The sequence below is a fragment of the Cannabis sativa genome, chromosome X (genome assembly GCF_029168945.1).
Source record: "Cannabis sativa cultivar Pink pepper isolate KNU-18-1 chromosome X, ASM2916894v1, whole genome shotgun sequence".
In the NCBI taxonomy this organism is placed as follows: domain Eukaryota; kingdom Viridiplantae; phylum Streptophyta; class Magnoliopsida; order Rosales; family Cannabaceae; genus Cannabis; species Cannabis sativa.
In genome coordinates this window covers 70671679-70685622 of record NC_083610.1, presented here as the reverse complement: position 1 = coordinate 70685622, position 13944 = coordinate 70671679, and the positions used below count along the sequence as shown (strand labels likewise).

At 37.9% G+C, this 13944-nt stretch overlaps 2 protein-coding genes across 2 annotated transcripts; one reads left to right on the top strand and one right to left on the bottom strand.

Moving 5' to 3' along the window:
- Window positions 1-278: 278 nt before the first annotated feature.
- Window positions 279-2501, top strand: LOC133032504 (uncharacterized). The gene is made up of 2 exons (XM_061106474.1): window positions 279-740; window positions 1549-2501. Exon 2 carries the CDS (start codon window positions 1549-1551, stop codon window positions 2416-2418), a length of 870 nt encoding a protein of 289 aa, XP_060962457.1. The 5' UTR covers window positions 279-740; the 3' UTR covers window positions 2419-2501.
- Window positions 2502-10540: 8039 nt separating this feature from the next.
- LOC115722045 (small ribosomal subunit protein eS6z) lies at window positions 10541-12619 on the bottom strand. The gene is made up of 6 exons (XM_030651168.2): window positions 12479-12619; window positions 12322-12386; window positions 11742-11799; window positions 11552-11660; window positions 11194-11466; window positions 10541-10981 (listed from the first exon to the last, which is right to left on the bottom strand). The coding sequence occupies exons 1-6, from the start codon at window positions 12482-12484 to the stop codon at window positions 10746-10748; spliced, it is 747 nt and encodes a 248-aa protein (XP_030507028.1). The 5' UTR covers window positions 12485-12619; the 3' UTR covers window positions 10541-10745.
- Window positions 12620-13944: the final 1325 nt, after the last annotated feature.

Here is a 13944-nt window from a genome sequence, read left to right as displayed (position 1 = left end):
CGGGTTAGAAAAAATGGGGCTGAGTTATGAGAGGGGTATTTTTGGGTTTTAGATAAAAGTGTCATATATTTTTTAGTTTGAAATGTATTGGTTTAAGAATAAAATATTAAGGTTTTTTAAGTATAGAAAATCAAATTTTCCTTTTGTATTAAAATAACTCAAAATTTAACTAGTTGAAAAGAGAACAAGATAGAGGATCTGTGTCCAGCCTAAACTTCATTTTATAATAATAATAATAATAATAATAATAATAATAATAATAATAATAGGGAAATTTCAATTTTTGCCCTTAATAATATATCTTATATCAAATTTTATACCCCTTACTAATTTATACAAAACAATTCCACTATTTTCAAATTCTACCCAAAATACCCCTTCCATTTAATTTTCCCACTCTCTCTTTCCCACTCTGTCTTTCCCTCTCTCTCTGTCTTTCCCACTCTCTCTCCGACTTTTCCTCTTCGTCCCTGCCCAAAAACAAAACAACCGAACAACGAAATCTAACCCGACGACGACGACCACGCATACGCCGAACCCAACAACCCTCTTCTTCCCACTCGATTTTTCCCTCTCTCTCTCTATCTATCTCGGTCTTGAATTCGACCCGTGCTCGTGGAAACCACCACGAACAGTCGCCAACACAGGCCGTCGCCAGTACCCGTGCTCGTCCAAACCCAACACAGGTCATCGCCACCACAACCACGGACCGTCGCCACCACCACAAAGCTCAGTCAAAGGTAAGTTTTTCTTTTTCAAAAAAAAATTAATTTTTTAATAGATTTGGATGTGAAATATTGCATGCTGTTGAAATTAGTGGAATTTTTGTATATTTTGTGCTCTTTCTTGTGATAGGTTGTATATGTTGGATATGTTTCAATGGTGTTTGTGTGTTTTTACGTAGTTATCGATGAAATGTCGATAGGATATCGATAGGATATCGACATATATAGGTTTCTGTTTATAGGTTATCGATATAATGTCGACAAGATTGGAAGTGTTTGAGTCTGTGTTGTTAGTGTATGTCGATAGGATATCATTGGTATGTCGATAGGATGTCGACCTTATTTGGAATAAAAGTGGAGGTCTATAATATCGATAGGATATCTACCTTATGTCGATATCTTGTCGACTATTGTTATGTAGTTGATATATGTTAGTGTATGTCGATAGGATATCATTGATATGTCGACCGGATGTCGACCTTATTTGGAATAAAAGTGGAGGTCTATAATATCGATAGGATATCTACCTTATGTCGATATCTTGTCGACTATTGTTATGTAGTTGACATATGTTTGATAATGTCGACAACATGTCGACAGGATGTCGACAGATTGTCGACATGTTGTCCACAATGTTATTTTAAACTGTTTCTGTGATAATGTCGACTACATGTCGACAGTATGTCGACTGTTTGTCGACCAAATTTTTTTGTATACTTACTGTTTGACAATGTCGACAGAATATCGACATGATGTCGATGTTATGTCGACTATTTTTTAAATTTTTGTGGCAGTTATATTGATTTGTTTTTTGTTTTTTCAGATGGCTCCCAGACTCATTATTCCAGCACCCGAGCATTTCACTGGCCGCGTCACATATAGGGGCACTGGAATTTTTGCCAAAATTAAAGCTCGGTTTGAGGAGTTCAACCTTAACAACACGGCGAAGGAAAGCCGTTTCGGGAGCTTCTGGAATGCCGTACCACTGACATTCTCCTCGGTGTTATTTCACCAGCTGATGCTCCACAAAATGAAAGTGGATGCTCAGGAGGAGTTGAGGATGAGGTTTTATGTTGGTCGGAAGGAGGTCCGATTCGGGGTGCTGGAGTTTGCACTCATTACGGGTTTGGACTTCTCCTCGGGGCCAACAGAAGAGGAGAAGGCTGCGCAGGTCGCGCGCTCGGGGTCAGACCGATTGATCAACAAATATTTCAACCGGTCTGATAGTGTGAAGACAGAAGCACTCCAACTTCAGTTCACAAACTGCCAGAACCCGGAAGACTTGTACAAGCTCGGCTTGTGCTTGTTTGTGGAGTCAGTGCTTCTGGGCCGCGAGGCCAACGCGCTGATCACGCCTCACATCATTAGATATGTGGAAGACCTCGAGTTCTTCTTCCGGATTCCTTGGGGGAAGCACTCATTCGCCAGACTCATGCACTCGCTTCAGAAAGACATGTTGAAACAGAAGGCCAACTACGAGAAGAAGCTGAGTTCGGATGTTCAGCACGAGTGCAAATACACAGCATATGGCTTCGCACCTGCAGTCCAATATTGGGCGTACGAGGCCATTTTGGAGGTTGGCAAGAGGTATGGCACGAACCACGGGATTCGGTTCCCCAGGATGCTTAGCTGGACGAGCAAAGGCGATATTGGGAAGAAAGACGTCAGCGCATTATTTTCTAGACGGGTATGATTTTCACTTATGTTCTGAATAATTATTTAACATAAATGCTTGTAATAAATGCTAAATGGTTTTATTTTGATATTTGTTAAACCATAAACGAGAATGCGGAAGTGGTGAAGGGGCTCCTTCCACGGACGAGAGGAGGAGGCATTTGTGAGGACAATTTCTTACGATGGTGTGGAGAACACGGTTGATGATGCTGTGGATGACACAGAGGCTGAGGCAGGTAGTCAGGTACCAGAGACTCAGGTCCCAGACACTCAGGAAAGAGACACTCAGGTACCAATTTTTGGAACTTTTTTTTATGTCTTCATTTTTTATTATTTTTGTTTTGTGATATTTGTTACATTGTGGAATTATCGTATGCTTACCGTATTTTTTTGATATATATTTTTTCAGGCCACGCGGTTCGGAACCTCAGCCCAGTGCACCATCTGCATCAGGCGTTCGGGGTGCCGAGTACACTGATTTAGTGGCTCGGTTGGATAGGATCGAGGGTGACACTCAGGGTCTGTATGCTGCTCATGTCGAGCTGAAGAAGGCATACGAGACCAGCCATGTAGAGTGAAGGGTGGTCAGACCGTAATTATGGAGCAGCTCAGAGACATATTGGCCATGTTGAATCGTCCGCCAACGACAGCCAAAGACGGAGGCCCCAGAGATCCATCTACCCCACCACCACCGCTTCACCCCCAGTAGAAGAGGATGAGGTCTTCCCCGACGATTACGATCCTTATGAGGGAGCTCCGGCGACTCCGATCGAGGCACAACCTCTTATCCATGTACATGACACCGAGTCGCAGGGTGAGATTCTGTCCATAGAGGCACAACCTGCAGTGGTTAAGAGTCGGAAGAGGAAGAGAAAGCCTCCTGTATGGTTCGGTGACTATACGGAGATGAAGAGGAGACATAGGCCATCTTCGACTTTTGATCCCCTGGAGCCACGGACGAGAAATTGTTAACCACTTTCCGAAAGTGGTGTGTTGGACTCATTCCGAACCACCGACTTCGGGATTTGAGAAGTGGTGATTACGGTCCAGGATTCTTTTGGATAATGCTCACACCAAAGGAATGGCTTACAGATGACGTAAGTAAAGTACTTTAGAATATTACTTCACTTTACAACTTTATGTGCAATTAATATATTTTTTTGTGTAACTGACATTTTCGTTTATATGCAGCATATAGATGCAGCAATGCATATGCCGAGGAGGCGACGCACCGACTATCCAGCCGACATTTCCTCGAAGGGTATCATTCTCTCCACATTCGTGACCGCCATGATCAGCAGTGCATGGACGCGCCACAATGGTCCGAGGAAAAACTTTAAATGGGAGGAATATATCCCGGACTACCGCACGGGGTTTCATAAGGTATTGTTTTAGTAAGATTTTAAATGTTAATTGTTTGGGAAGATTATTATGGTTTGTTAATTGTTTCGTTGTTCTCCGTAATTACGAGTCCCAAGTCTTTGAGAGATGGAGGGGTAACGAGTTTATTTACTTCGTTACGCACCTTCCCACGGCAAGACAACGGGTCACGGTTGAAGTCGACATAGAGCCGTGGAAAATTAATGTCTACGGCCGTGATTCCGGCGTACGTCATTGGACCGCCATGGAACCCATCTTGAAGGTTTGGTCGAACTGCGCCCTCGCTAATCCTTGCAACCGGGAATTTCCACATAACAACCGGATCATGGCGTTAGCTAACGGTGACATCACGGTGCTTCCAAAAATGCACGCGACTCGAGCCACTCACGACTTAGTTCCGAAGTCGGCAACCGAGTACATAGCGATAAAAAAGTACTATAGTATTAAAATATGTTTTACGTTAGGCTGACTTTATATTTTATTTTGCATTTAGTGGTGATTGTGGCGTGTATTGCATTGAGTATGTGGAGCATCTCATGATGCAGCGTGGATTGACCGATGTGACGCCGGACGGATAGCCATGTTTCGTCAACGGTGGTGTGTCGATTTATTTTACCAAAATGTCGGTGATTATATGTGTAATTATTGGGACATTGTATATTTTGTGTAATTAACATTACGGTTATGTATATATAGATTTTCTTTTCGTTCAAATTTTGATAATTATACGTGGTTTCAAATATAAAATATCAACATTATTCAACAAAAATAACTATTAAACCTAAAAATAATTAAAATATTTGAAAAATATTCAACCTCAACAAAAATAACTATGACAAAATATGCATCATTACAATATATCAAATTTCCCAACGAATACGTACAAGACGCCTCAGATGCGGGCTTTGCATGTTGCTCTGTTGTGGCCTGAAGCACCACAGCGGCTGCGGTTTCGTGGTACGAGAACCTTTTTATCACCGGACGGAAACGGTTCTCCCGTCTTCTTCCGGCGTTGCTTTTTCTTGGACGACCTACGGGCTTCTTTTCCACAGTACCCCAACTTTCATATTCTTGATGTGTTACGGGAGAACCCAATCATCCTCGTCACCAGCGAGATTGATGGTATCATCGTAAATCTTCCTCCACGTTTCTTTTGAATAATAAGGTGAGCAAAGCGTGTACACACTTGTGTTCGTTTTCAATGCCGCGGCACATGCATGAAGGCAAGGGAGTTTCAATAACGTGAACACGCCGCGAGTGCATGTTTTTTCAACTAGATTCACATCACCACCTCTTTCACCGTTAGGTCCCCTACCAACGTTATACAAATTGGCTCCATTTCGTTGGACGCGCACGTACCTTGCATTTTCATGAATTTTTGCCAAGTTTTTTTCGAAGAGCGTGGCCAAAGGGGTGGCACATTTGTCGGCATTTTCGAGGCGATCGGCGAACCACGATTGGAGTGTGAACACGATAAATTCAACCAAAGTAGTTATTGGATATTTCTGAACTCTTACGTGACACTATTGAAGCTTTCGGCGGCGTTGCTCGTCATGATGTTGTATCCATCGCCCAAACAATAAGGGTGAGCCCACTTCTCAAACCCTATACTCTCCACATATGCAGCAATGGCCGGATTCATCTTTCTAAGCTTCTCGAACTCTCTATCGCATTCATCTTCGACCATGCGTAAGCAACATTATATATTTGGTTGTGAAAAGCATCAGTCTTGAATTTGGCGTTCACGTTCATAACAATGTGGTGATAGCATGCACGAGTGGACTGCTTCGGGAAAAACGAGTTCAACAGCATGATCAATGCTTTGATGCCTATCTGACACAAACACTAAGTTCTCAACCACGCCAATTGCTCCCCTCAACTTTGTAAGAAATACGTCCAGGAGTCGTTATTCTCATCGTCAACGATACCATAAGCAACCGGCAACAATTGGTTGTTCGCATCGTATGCCACAGCAACTAACATTATACCGCCGTACTTCGTCTTCAAGAAGGTGCCATCGATACTCAAAACAGGACGACAAAAAGAAAAGCCCCTTCTACATGCACCGAGTGATATAAAACGGTACTTGAACCGCTCATCCTCTAAGTACAAGTCGGTAATGGTACTGGATTCTTACGTTCCGGCATGTACAAGTACCCGGGAAGCTTCATGTATGAAAACTCGGGCGTACCCCTAGCATACGTAAGTCCCATCTCCACTGCACCTCCACGCCTTCACATAACTCATGCGATACCGTAGTTGTCAAACATGTCCCTCTCGTATGTCTTTAGCCTTGTACTTAGTTCCGTCTTGGGTGTACTTCCCCTTAATAAGGTGGCCAACTACCCATGGTGCCGCTTGACGGTGATACGAACGTCTCGCATTCAAGTTACATGTGTGTTCATTGTGAAATACGGTGACCTCAAAGTTGTCGAATGCATCTTCTTCCTCCCCTCAATCTCCATTTACAATGCGGAGCCTTGCATGTAACGTACAACACATCAGGGGATGACTTCTTCACCATCCACTCGAAATTGTTATTAAGGGCAAACCTACCCACAACTTGTCTCAGTTCTTCCTTGTTTTCATAAAAATTACCAAGCTCTATCACCCCTGCTTCCTTACTTTGTAAACAAGTAGTTAGCTCATGATTTTCCATTATATCTTCCTTTGTCCACATGGGAGCTTTGAACTTGGTACAAACTTCGAAAGAGGAGAACGTTGAGAACGTTGCATGACGAGCATGTTCTTCAGTTACGCACGGTCGACTATCGCTAGTTCCGAGGTGTAGTGCGATTTTCACTACGAGGTTGTCGTTCTCGCTGTGTACCTTGGTTACTCGGTACACACTCTAACCTCAACAATGGTCCCGCTACGGGTTCATCGACTGCTAAATCATGGTCATCGTCCATATTCAAATCTACAATAGGATCATTATTGTAGAAGGGTGTATCGAACTCTTCAAACTGATGAAATCCTGTCGCTTCTTGTTCTTGCCCTACATTGGTCGGAACATCAAAATTGGTCGGAACCTCTAAATTGGCCGGAACCTCCTCATTCACACCAATCCCAACATCTGTTTCGGGAACGCAAGACCCTACCACACTCCGAGGGAGAGGATTAGTAGGCGGCGTAGGCTCCGAATTCCCAACTTTTCTCACCTTGGTCACGAATAATGGCATAAACTCTGTATTTGACATTGTTGCCCTCATCTCTAAAAACGTTCTCAGTTGGCGTTCTCTCTTAATAACCTCTGGCGCAACCATTTTTCCCTTCATGTACAAGGAACAAATCTCCAACTTTAAATCATACGCTACCGGATCAACTTCCAACTCTTCATATAAAATTTGTCGCAGTTCTTGTAGGGTTGTCTCGGTTGTAACTGTCAACGTCAAGCTGCTATTTGCTTTGTAGATCCAATTATAATTCTCACATAACCAAACACCATCGTACGATACAACAAGGAACACTTTGTCTCCTGCAATTGCAAACCAAAAAAACAAGGTGAGTAAAGGAAAAAACACCAAAAAAAAATAAAAATCGACATCCCATCGATATCTATAGACATAATGTCGAGAAGCACAACACCAGAAATTAGGGCACTGAGTGTCGACATTGTGTCGACATATTATCGACATACAATCGACAACAACAACAACCATGCTCGTCATCGACATACTATCGACATACCATCGACATTCAATCGACAATTAAAAACTGTTGCACATTAAATGTTAATAAATTTTACATACGTTCCCAACGACCCTTCCCAACGGAAACGCTGCATGTCAGACACGTGTCCTATCGACAACATATCGACATGAAGTCGACATGTCGTCGACAAATGTGTTAGCAGTGACACTAAATTGGCATGTTGTCGATAAGATGTCGACATAGTATCGACATTCTGTCGATAAATACGCCATTTCATGCGTTTTTCCACTGTACGATTACGCATTTAATGACCATTAAATTTTCATACATTCCCAACATTTTCTTGCTCTATAAAAGCAAAGGGAAATCTTATTCATAAGTGCTCTTGTATTCTACCTATCTCTTACTCTTAAAAATTTTCTCTTATTCTCTTAAGTTTGAAATATGGCCCCAAGAAAGAACGGCAAATTCCCCATCCTAACTCCTGAGGAGCTGAAGCAGGAGCTTGATGTTGGCATAGTTACTCCTGCAATGCAGAAAGTTATGGACGCCGCTCGAGCTTTCGAAAGAGAGCGAAACGGTAACGAGTTCAGGTTCATGCAACTTGAAAGAGAATTTTGCAAAACTGGTGTATGGCCGGCTCCACCACAGGTTCCAGAAGGATGCCGTCGTTGCAAACTGGGCATCTTCAACGGTAAACCGGTGAAGCCTGGAACATTATGCAAGTATTGCAAGGCTCACCCACAAGCCAAAGAATTTTAAAAAAAATAATTTCTTATGTTATGGTTTGTGGGTTTTATTTAATGTTTTTTTTTTAATTTTTATGAACTTTTATTTTCTGTTTTTTTTTTTTATGTTTTTTTTTTGTTATTTTTAATGAACTTTATTTTCTGTCAATGTTATGTTTATGTTTATGTTTTATCCACGGTATTTTTCCATAGCATCGATATTTTGTCGACATCATGTCGACAAAATATCGACAACTTCTCAAAAACAACAAAAATGCTTGTTGTCGACATTCTGTCGACAAACATGTCGACAAAATGTCGACAAATAGTTAATCCCAAAGTTGGTTGCATGATGTCGACAACATGTCGACATAACGTCGACATAACGTCGATAATGGTCGTCACTGACCTTTCCTTTGTAATCATCGATAAACCATCGACATATCATCGACATATCATCGATAACACTGGAAAACCCAGAAATCGACTGAAAACCAGATCTGCCAGATCTCAACAATTTCAGACCAAAAAACAGCAGTTCCAACAATAAACACACGTATAACAATTTTAAACTACATAAAGTCAAACAAAATGCTTAAAATGCAACTTACCCATTATAATGGTGTAAGATTCTTGAGTGATGTTGTATTGTGCTTCGGTTTTCCACCAACACCCACCGAGAAAACAACCATGCAACAGCAAATAAAGAGAGTGGGACGGATTTCAGCTTCGGTTGTTCATAAATTTTTCAATTTTTTCCTAGAGAGAGAGAGTGGTGCACGAGAGAGAGGGAAGAGGGAAGAGAGAGAGAGAGAGAAATACACTTTCAGATTTTAGCTTTTTTTTATTTTTTTTTAAAAAAAAAAAGGGTAAAATGGGAAGTTCATGTAATTAATGGACTAAATTTGTACAAATTATGAAGGGGTATAAATTTTGATATAGGTTGTATTATTAGGGTCAAAAATTGAAATTTCCCTAATAATAAAAGAGTAATTAGTATTAATACCTAATACTTTTATTTATTAAATTTAAATGTGTGAACCGAATATTAAAATACACTAATAATTTTATTTTTTGTGATGCTACAACTTAGTGCCTCCTTAGCATTTCAATTTTATTTTTGTACTTATATGCTAATTTTTTTTTTATATTTTTTTCTTTTGGTTTCATTAAATACGTTGAAAAATAGTAATGGTGTCGTGTTAGGATCAATAAAGAGCTAACATGTGTTCACGATGGTAGTATTTAATGGAGCAGCATTTAACCAAATTACTATTTTACAAAGGTATGCAATTGGTGACAGTAATTTTTTTTAATGTTACTTTGCAGCAAATTATTGTGTGTACGATAAAAGTGTATTTTGTAAAGTTATCACAATGAATCATTTTTCATCGCAAACTATCGTTAAGCGTCACTTTTTGTTTCATGGATTTTCGCTAAACCATCATTTTTAAAAATAAGTTGTTAAGCATCAATTTATCATTATTTTTATCTCAAAAATTAATTTTTTATGGGATTATAATTAAGCGTTGCTTTCCTTTACGTCAAAAATTGTTTATGAGATGTCGCTAAGCATCGATTTAATTGGAAAAGTTACAAATAAAACTGAAATATCCTATCTAGATGTGTTCAAAATTCATTTAGTAAGTGAATATTTTCTTTAAGCTTAATTGCATCAAATTACCCAATCTCAAAATCTCAGCAAAAGTTCTATACAATCTAAGAGTAACAATTTGTGTTAGTGTATAATTTTGAGATCTTGAATTTGCTGAAAACTACCAACACAGTTAAAACCCGTAACACAAAATTAATAAAACACATACATAACTCACATAAACTGCGTCGCGTCTAACCTGCAAATGATTCTGTACAAATCATTTTGTAACCTAAATTGCAGTTTTTAGTGTCATCATATCGTATTTGCGTCAAAATCGTAAATTTATGATACATAGCTAACAAGATCACGACCCATGGCACCTAAATTTATTTTAGAAAACCCGTGTTGTTGTTTTATCAAGAACATAAACATGAATGGCATAATTTGTCTAACACAAAATTTCATACTCCACATGTCATAACCCAAAAGGAAGAAGCCTATTCCTGTACGGGGAAAACAAAACAAATAGATTGGAGATCAAGAAAACTATACCCAAACCAACATAATAAAGCGACTTGTGCTAGCTAGCTAGAGCTCTACATTTGGAAAAGACAAACAACTGAGACGGGTGTTGTAACATAACAAAAACAACACATTAAACACTTCTTAATTTGAACCCTTTAGATTAATTTTTTAAATTTTGCCAAATATAAGATTAAATTGACTGAATCTTGAAGAGTTGTAAGTATAAATGGTCAGCCAGTAAAGCAAAAACAAGGAACTTTGTCTGTTGAAGATGCAAGACCAGTGCACCAACGAAAATTCATTCAAATTCAAACTCCTCACATAAGTTTTAACAAAACAGAAATTATAGTTGTCAGATAGAAAAGTACTTCAGAGCAACACTACTACATTAAAGATAGAGCGGAACAATATCAAAAATAACAATGAGACTCATGTTTTAACAAAAACCTATTGTATTCTTTTTCAAGCCGAAACAGATGGCTTGGCGGAAGAGAGCCTCGACCTTTTCTTGGCCAAACTCTCACTGCGACGTTCTCTCTGCTCCTTCAATCTGGAAGCAAGGAGCTTCTGGTACTCAGCTGCGTCTGCCTTGGATTTGGCAACCCTCTTCTTCTTATCAGCAATTCTTGCCCTCTTTCTTTGCAAGGTCAATGGAGTGACCAACCTCTGGATCTTGGGAGCTTTGCTGGCCTTCTTCCCTGCAAACATGAAGATAGTCTCAAAGTATTAATGCTTCGGAAATCATTGCAAAGTCAATGGAGTGACCAATCATTACTGGCATCTGTTAATGTGTTAAGACTAGAAAGAAAAAAGACGTTTAGGCTCAAATATGCATTTCTTTAAAAAGAAAAAGTACATCCACACAAACTGGAATATTAACTGAACAATGTATGAGGATTGTGAATCTCACCAGATTTTGTTGTGAATGATCTGCGGTAGGTGTTCACATACTTTCTAACATCATCATCTTTAGAAAGGTTGAACAGCTTGCGGATCTTTGATGCCCTCTTGGGGCCTCTCATTCTAGGTTTCTCAGTGTCAGTCAAGCCAGGGAGATCATTCTCTCCCTTCTTCACAATAACCAAGTTCAACACAGAGAGATCCTGGCTGACAATGCATCCTCTAACAGACTTTCTCCTTCGCTCTCCAGTACGCCTTCCAAAACCACGGAAACAAGGGGTTCCTGGAAATTAAAAGGAATTGACAACGGTTGATATTTTCTCCAAACTTTAATAACAATGTACACACAAACAAAAGCATACACCAACCTCTGTGAAGCAAGAGGCGCACACGACCAGGGGTCAAGACTCCCTGCTTCATTGGGAAACCTTGCTTGTCACAACCTCCCATAATCTTGAATACATATCCTTTAAACTCCTGTCAACAAAACAACAAAATTTTTTAGAGGAAAACAAACATTGCAATAAAAGTAAAACACAGAAAACACAATTTATAAACCTCTCCCAAGGAGTCACCGCTAACTTCCTGTGAAATCCGCTTGTCGAAAAAGGCACGGCTGCAAATAAAAAAAAAAGATTCCAAAATGTAAGAAACTATAGTACAACCGCAGCTCTAAAAAAGAAAAGATTGCAAAATGTAAGAAGCTCCAGTACAACAGCAACTCTAAAACAAAAGATTGCAAAATGTAAGCAGCTACAGTACAACACCAGCTCTATCAACTACGAAATGAAAATAATCATACTTAACTTCATGTACAAAACAAATCAATAACCTAGCTCCGAACCGCAAACAAAAATAATATCACTTCTAAACTAGATTTAAAATTACAGAATTGAGTAACAATAGTATAAAAACACTAAAGAGCTACAAATCCACTAGTCTTGTTTAAATTAAATCTTCGAGATATATAGTGACAAATAGTCTCCTTTAATACAGTATCATAAACAAAATTGCTACAAGTTCACTCTTTAGCTGCCAATATAGTACAAACTAACACATATTCGCTTAAAACAAAGACGATTATACAGATATGATCACAAATCACTAACAAAGAAATAAGTTTCAGAAAAGGACTAACAGTTTCTGGTCATCGTCGATCTCGAGCTTCTTCTGGCACCCAGTGGTAGGGTTGGCGATGTTGAACTGCAAAATGCAAAGGAAGATATAATCAGCACCATAACGTTACAGTAACCAAAAATCCTAGATGAAACAGAGGAATCAGCTATAAGAATCACCTTCATGGTAGCAGAGGCGGCTTGAACCTTGAGTTCGTCCTTCTTCTTCTGCTGCTCACGGAGTTAGGGTATTGCACAAAGTTATTATCTCTCGCTTTTATAGTCGATGCCTACTTGGGCTTTTGAAGTTTTTGGTGCTTTGTCTTTATTGGGCCAACAATTCAGCCCATATCAAATGTGAATCTTCATAACGAAAAATAACATTTTAATGTAATTATATTATTTATTGGGATTATTTCACAAATACACAAAAACTACAAAAATACGGTTTCACGAAATTTTAAATATTTTTACGATTTTTTTGATTTTATTTACAGAAAATACGGCATTTTTATGTTGTACTCTTGTTAATTTGTTGTTGATTTTTTTCTTATTTGTATGTTATTTTTTATTGTTGTTTTGATGTTATTTTCATGTTACTTTTATGTAATTTTCTTGTTGTTTTTATGGAAAACCGTAATAATATATAAAAAAAAAATTAAACGTAAAAATATATTTTTTTTTAAAAAAAATAGTGTCTTATGTAATTATCTATTATTTATTTGCAGAGTTAAGTTGCATTTAAGAAGGGTTAATTACCGCGTCAAAAAAAAAAAAAAAAGAAGGGTTAATTACACCACATACTGCAATTTCTAATTTTTTTTTACTTTTATACTGTGGGGCGGAATTTTTTTCAAAAATACTGGGTAAGTTTTATACTGTGTACTGTGTTAAGTTTTTACTGTTGTTTTTTAGTTGTTCCGCTGTTGTTTTTAGTTATTATGTTTTGTGTTCCACTGTTGTTTTATAAAAACATAGTATTTTTGAAAAAAATTCCGTGTGACAGTATTTTTGTAAAAGTTAACTCAAAATTCAGTAATTTTGTAAGTTTTCCTTTAAGAAATGGTGTAGTTTCCATCAGTTAAACATAAGGGTCCATTTGGTACACAGGAATAGACTGTATTAGACAGGCTAATCTGTCCAGTCCAGTGTGTGGGTATACTGGAAGTTTAAATAACTAATTCAACTAATCTCATCTGTCTAAGATTATTTATCACATTCAGCAAGGGGGATAAATAATCTCATACAAGTGAGATTTCTTTTTATCGTTTTCTTTATTTTGGTTTTGCTAATATATTTTAAATTTAATTAATAATTTTAATGAGAGAGTTATTACACATTTATTTATAGATTTTTTATCAAAAATTTATTCATTAAAATTAGTAAAAATGTATAATTTTAAATATCATACAAAATCTTTTAAAATTTAAAATAAGATTAATTAAACAATAGTTACTTTAATTAATTCTAAGAGAAACAATGTGATAATAAAATTATATATTCTTTTTAAATTATTAAAAAATTTATATCATTAATTTAGAAAATTAATATTTGTATTAAATTAGTGGTTAAATTATTATTTAGCATAAATAATTTTATATTATTTAAATATTTTTATTTTACTATTGTAATTATGTATATTAAAT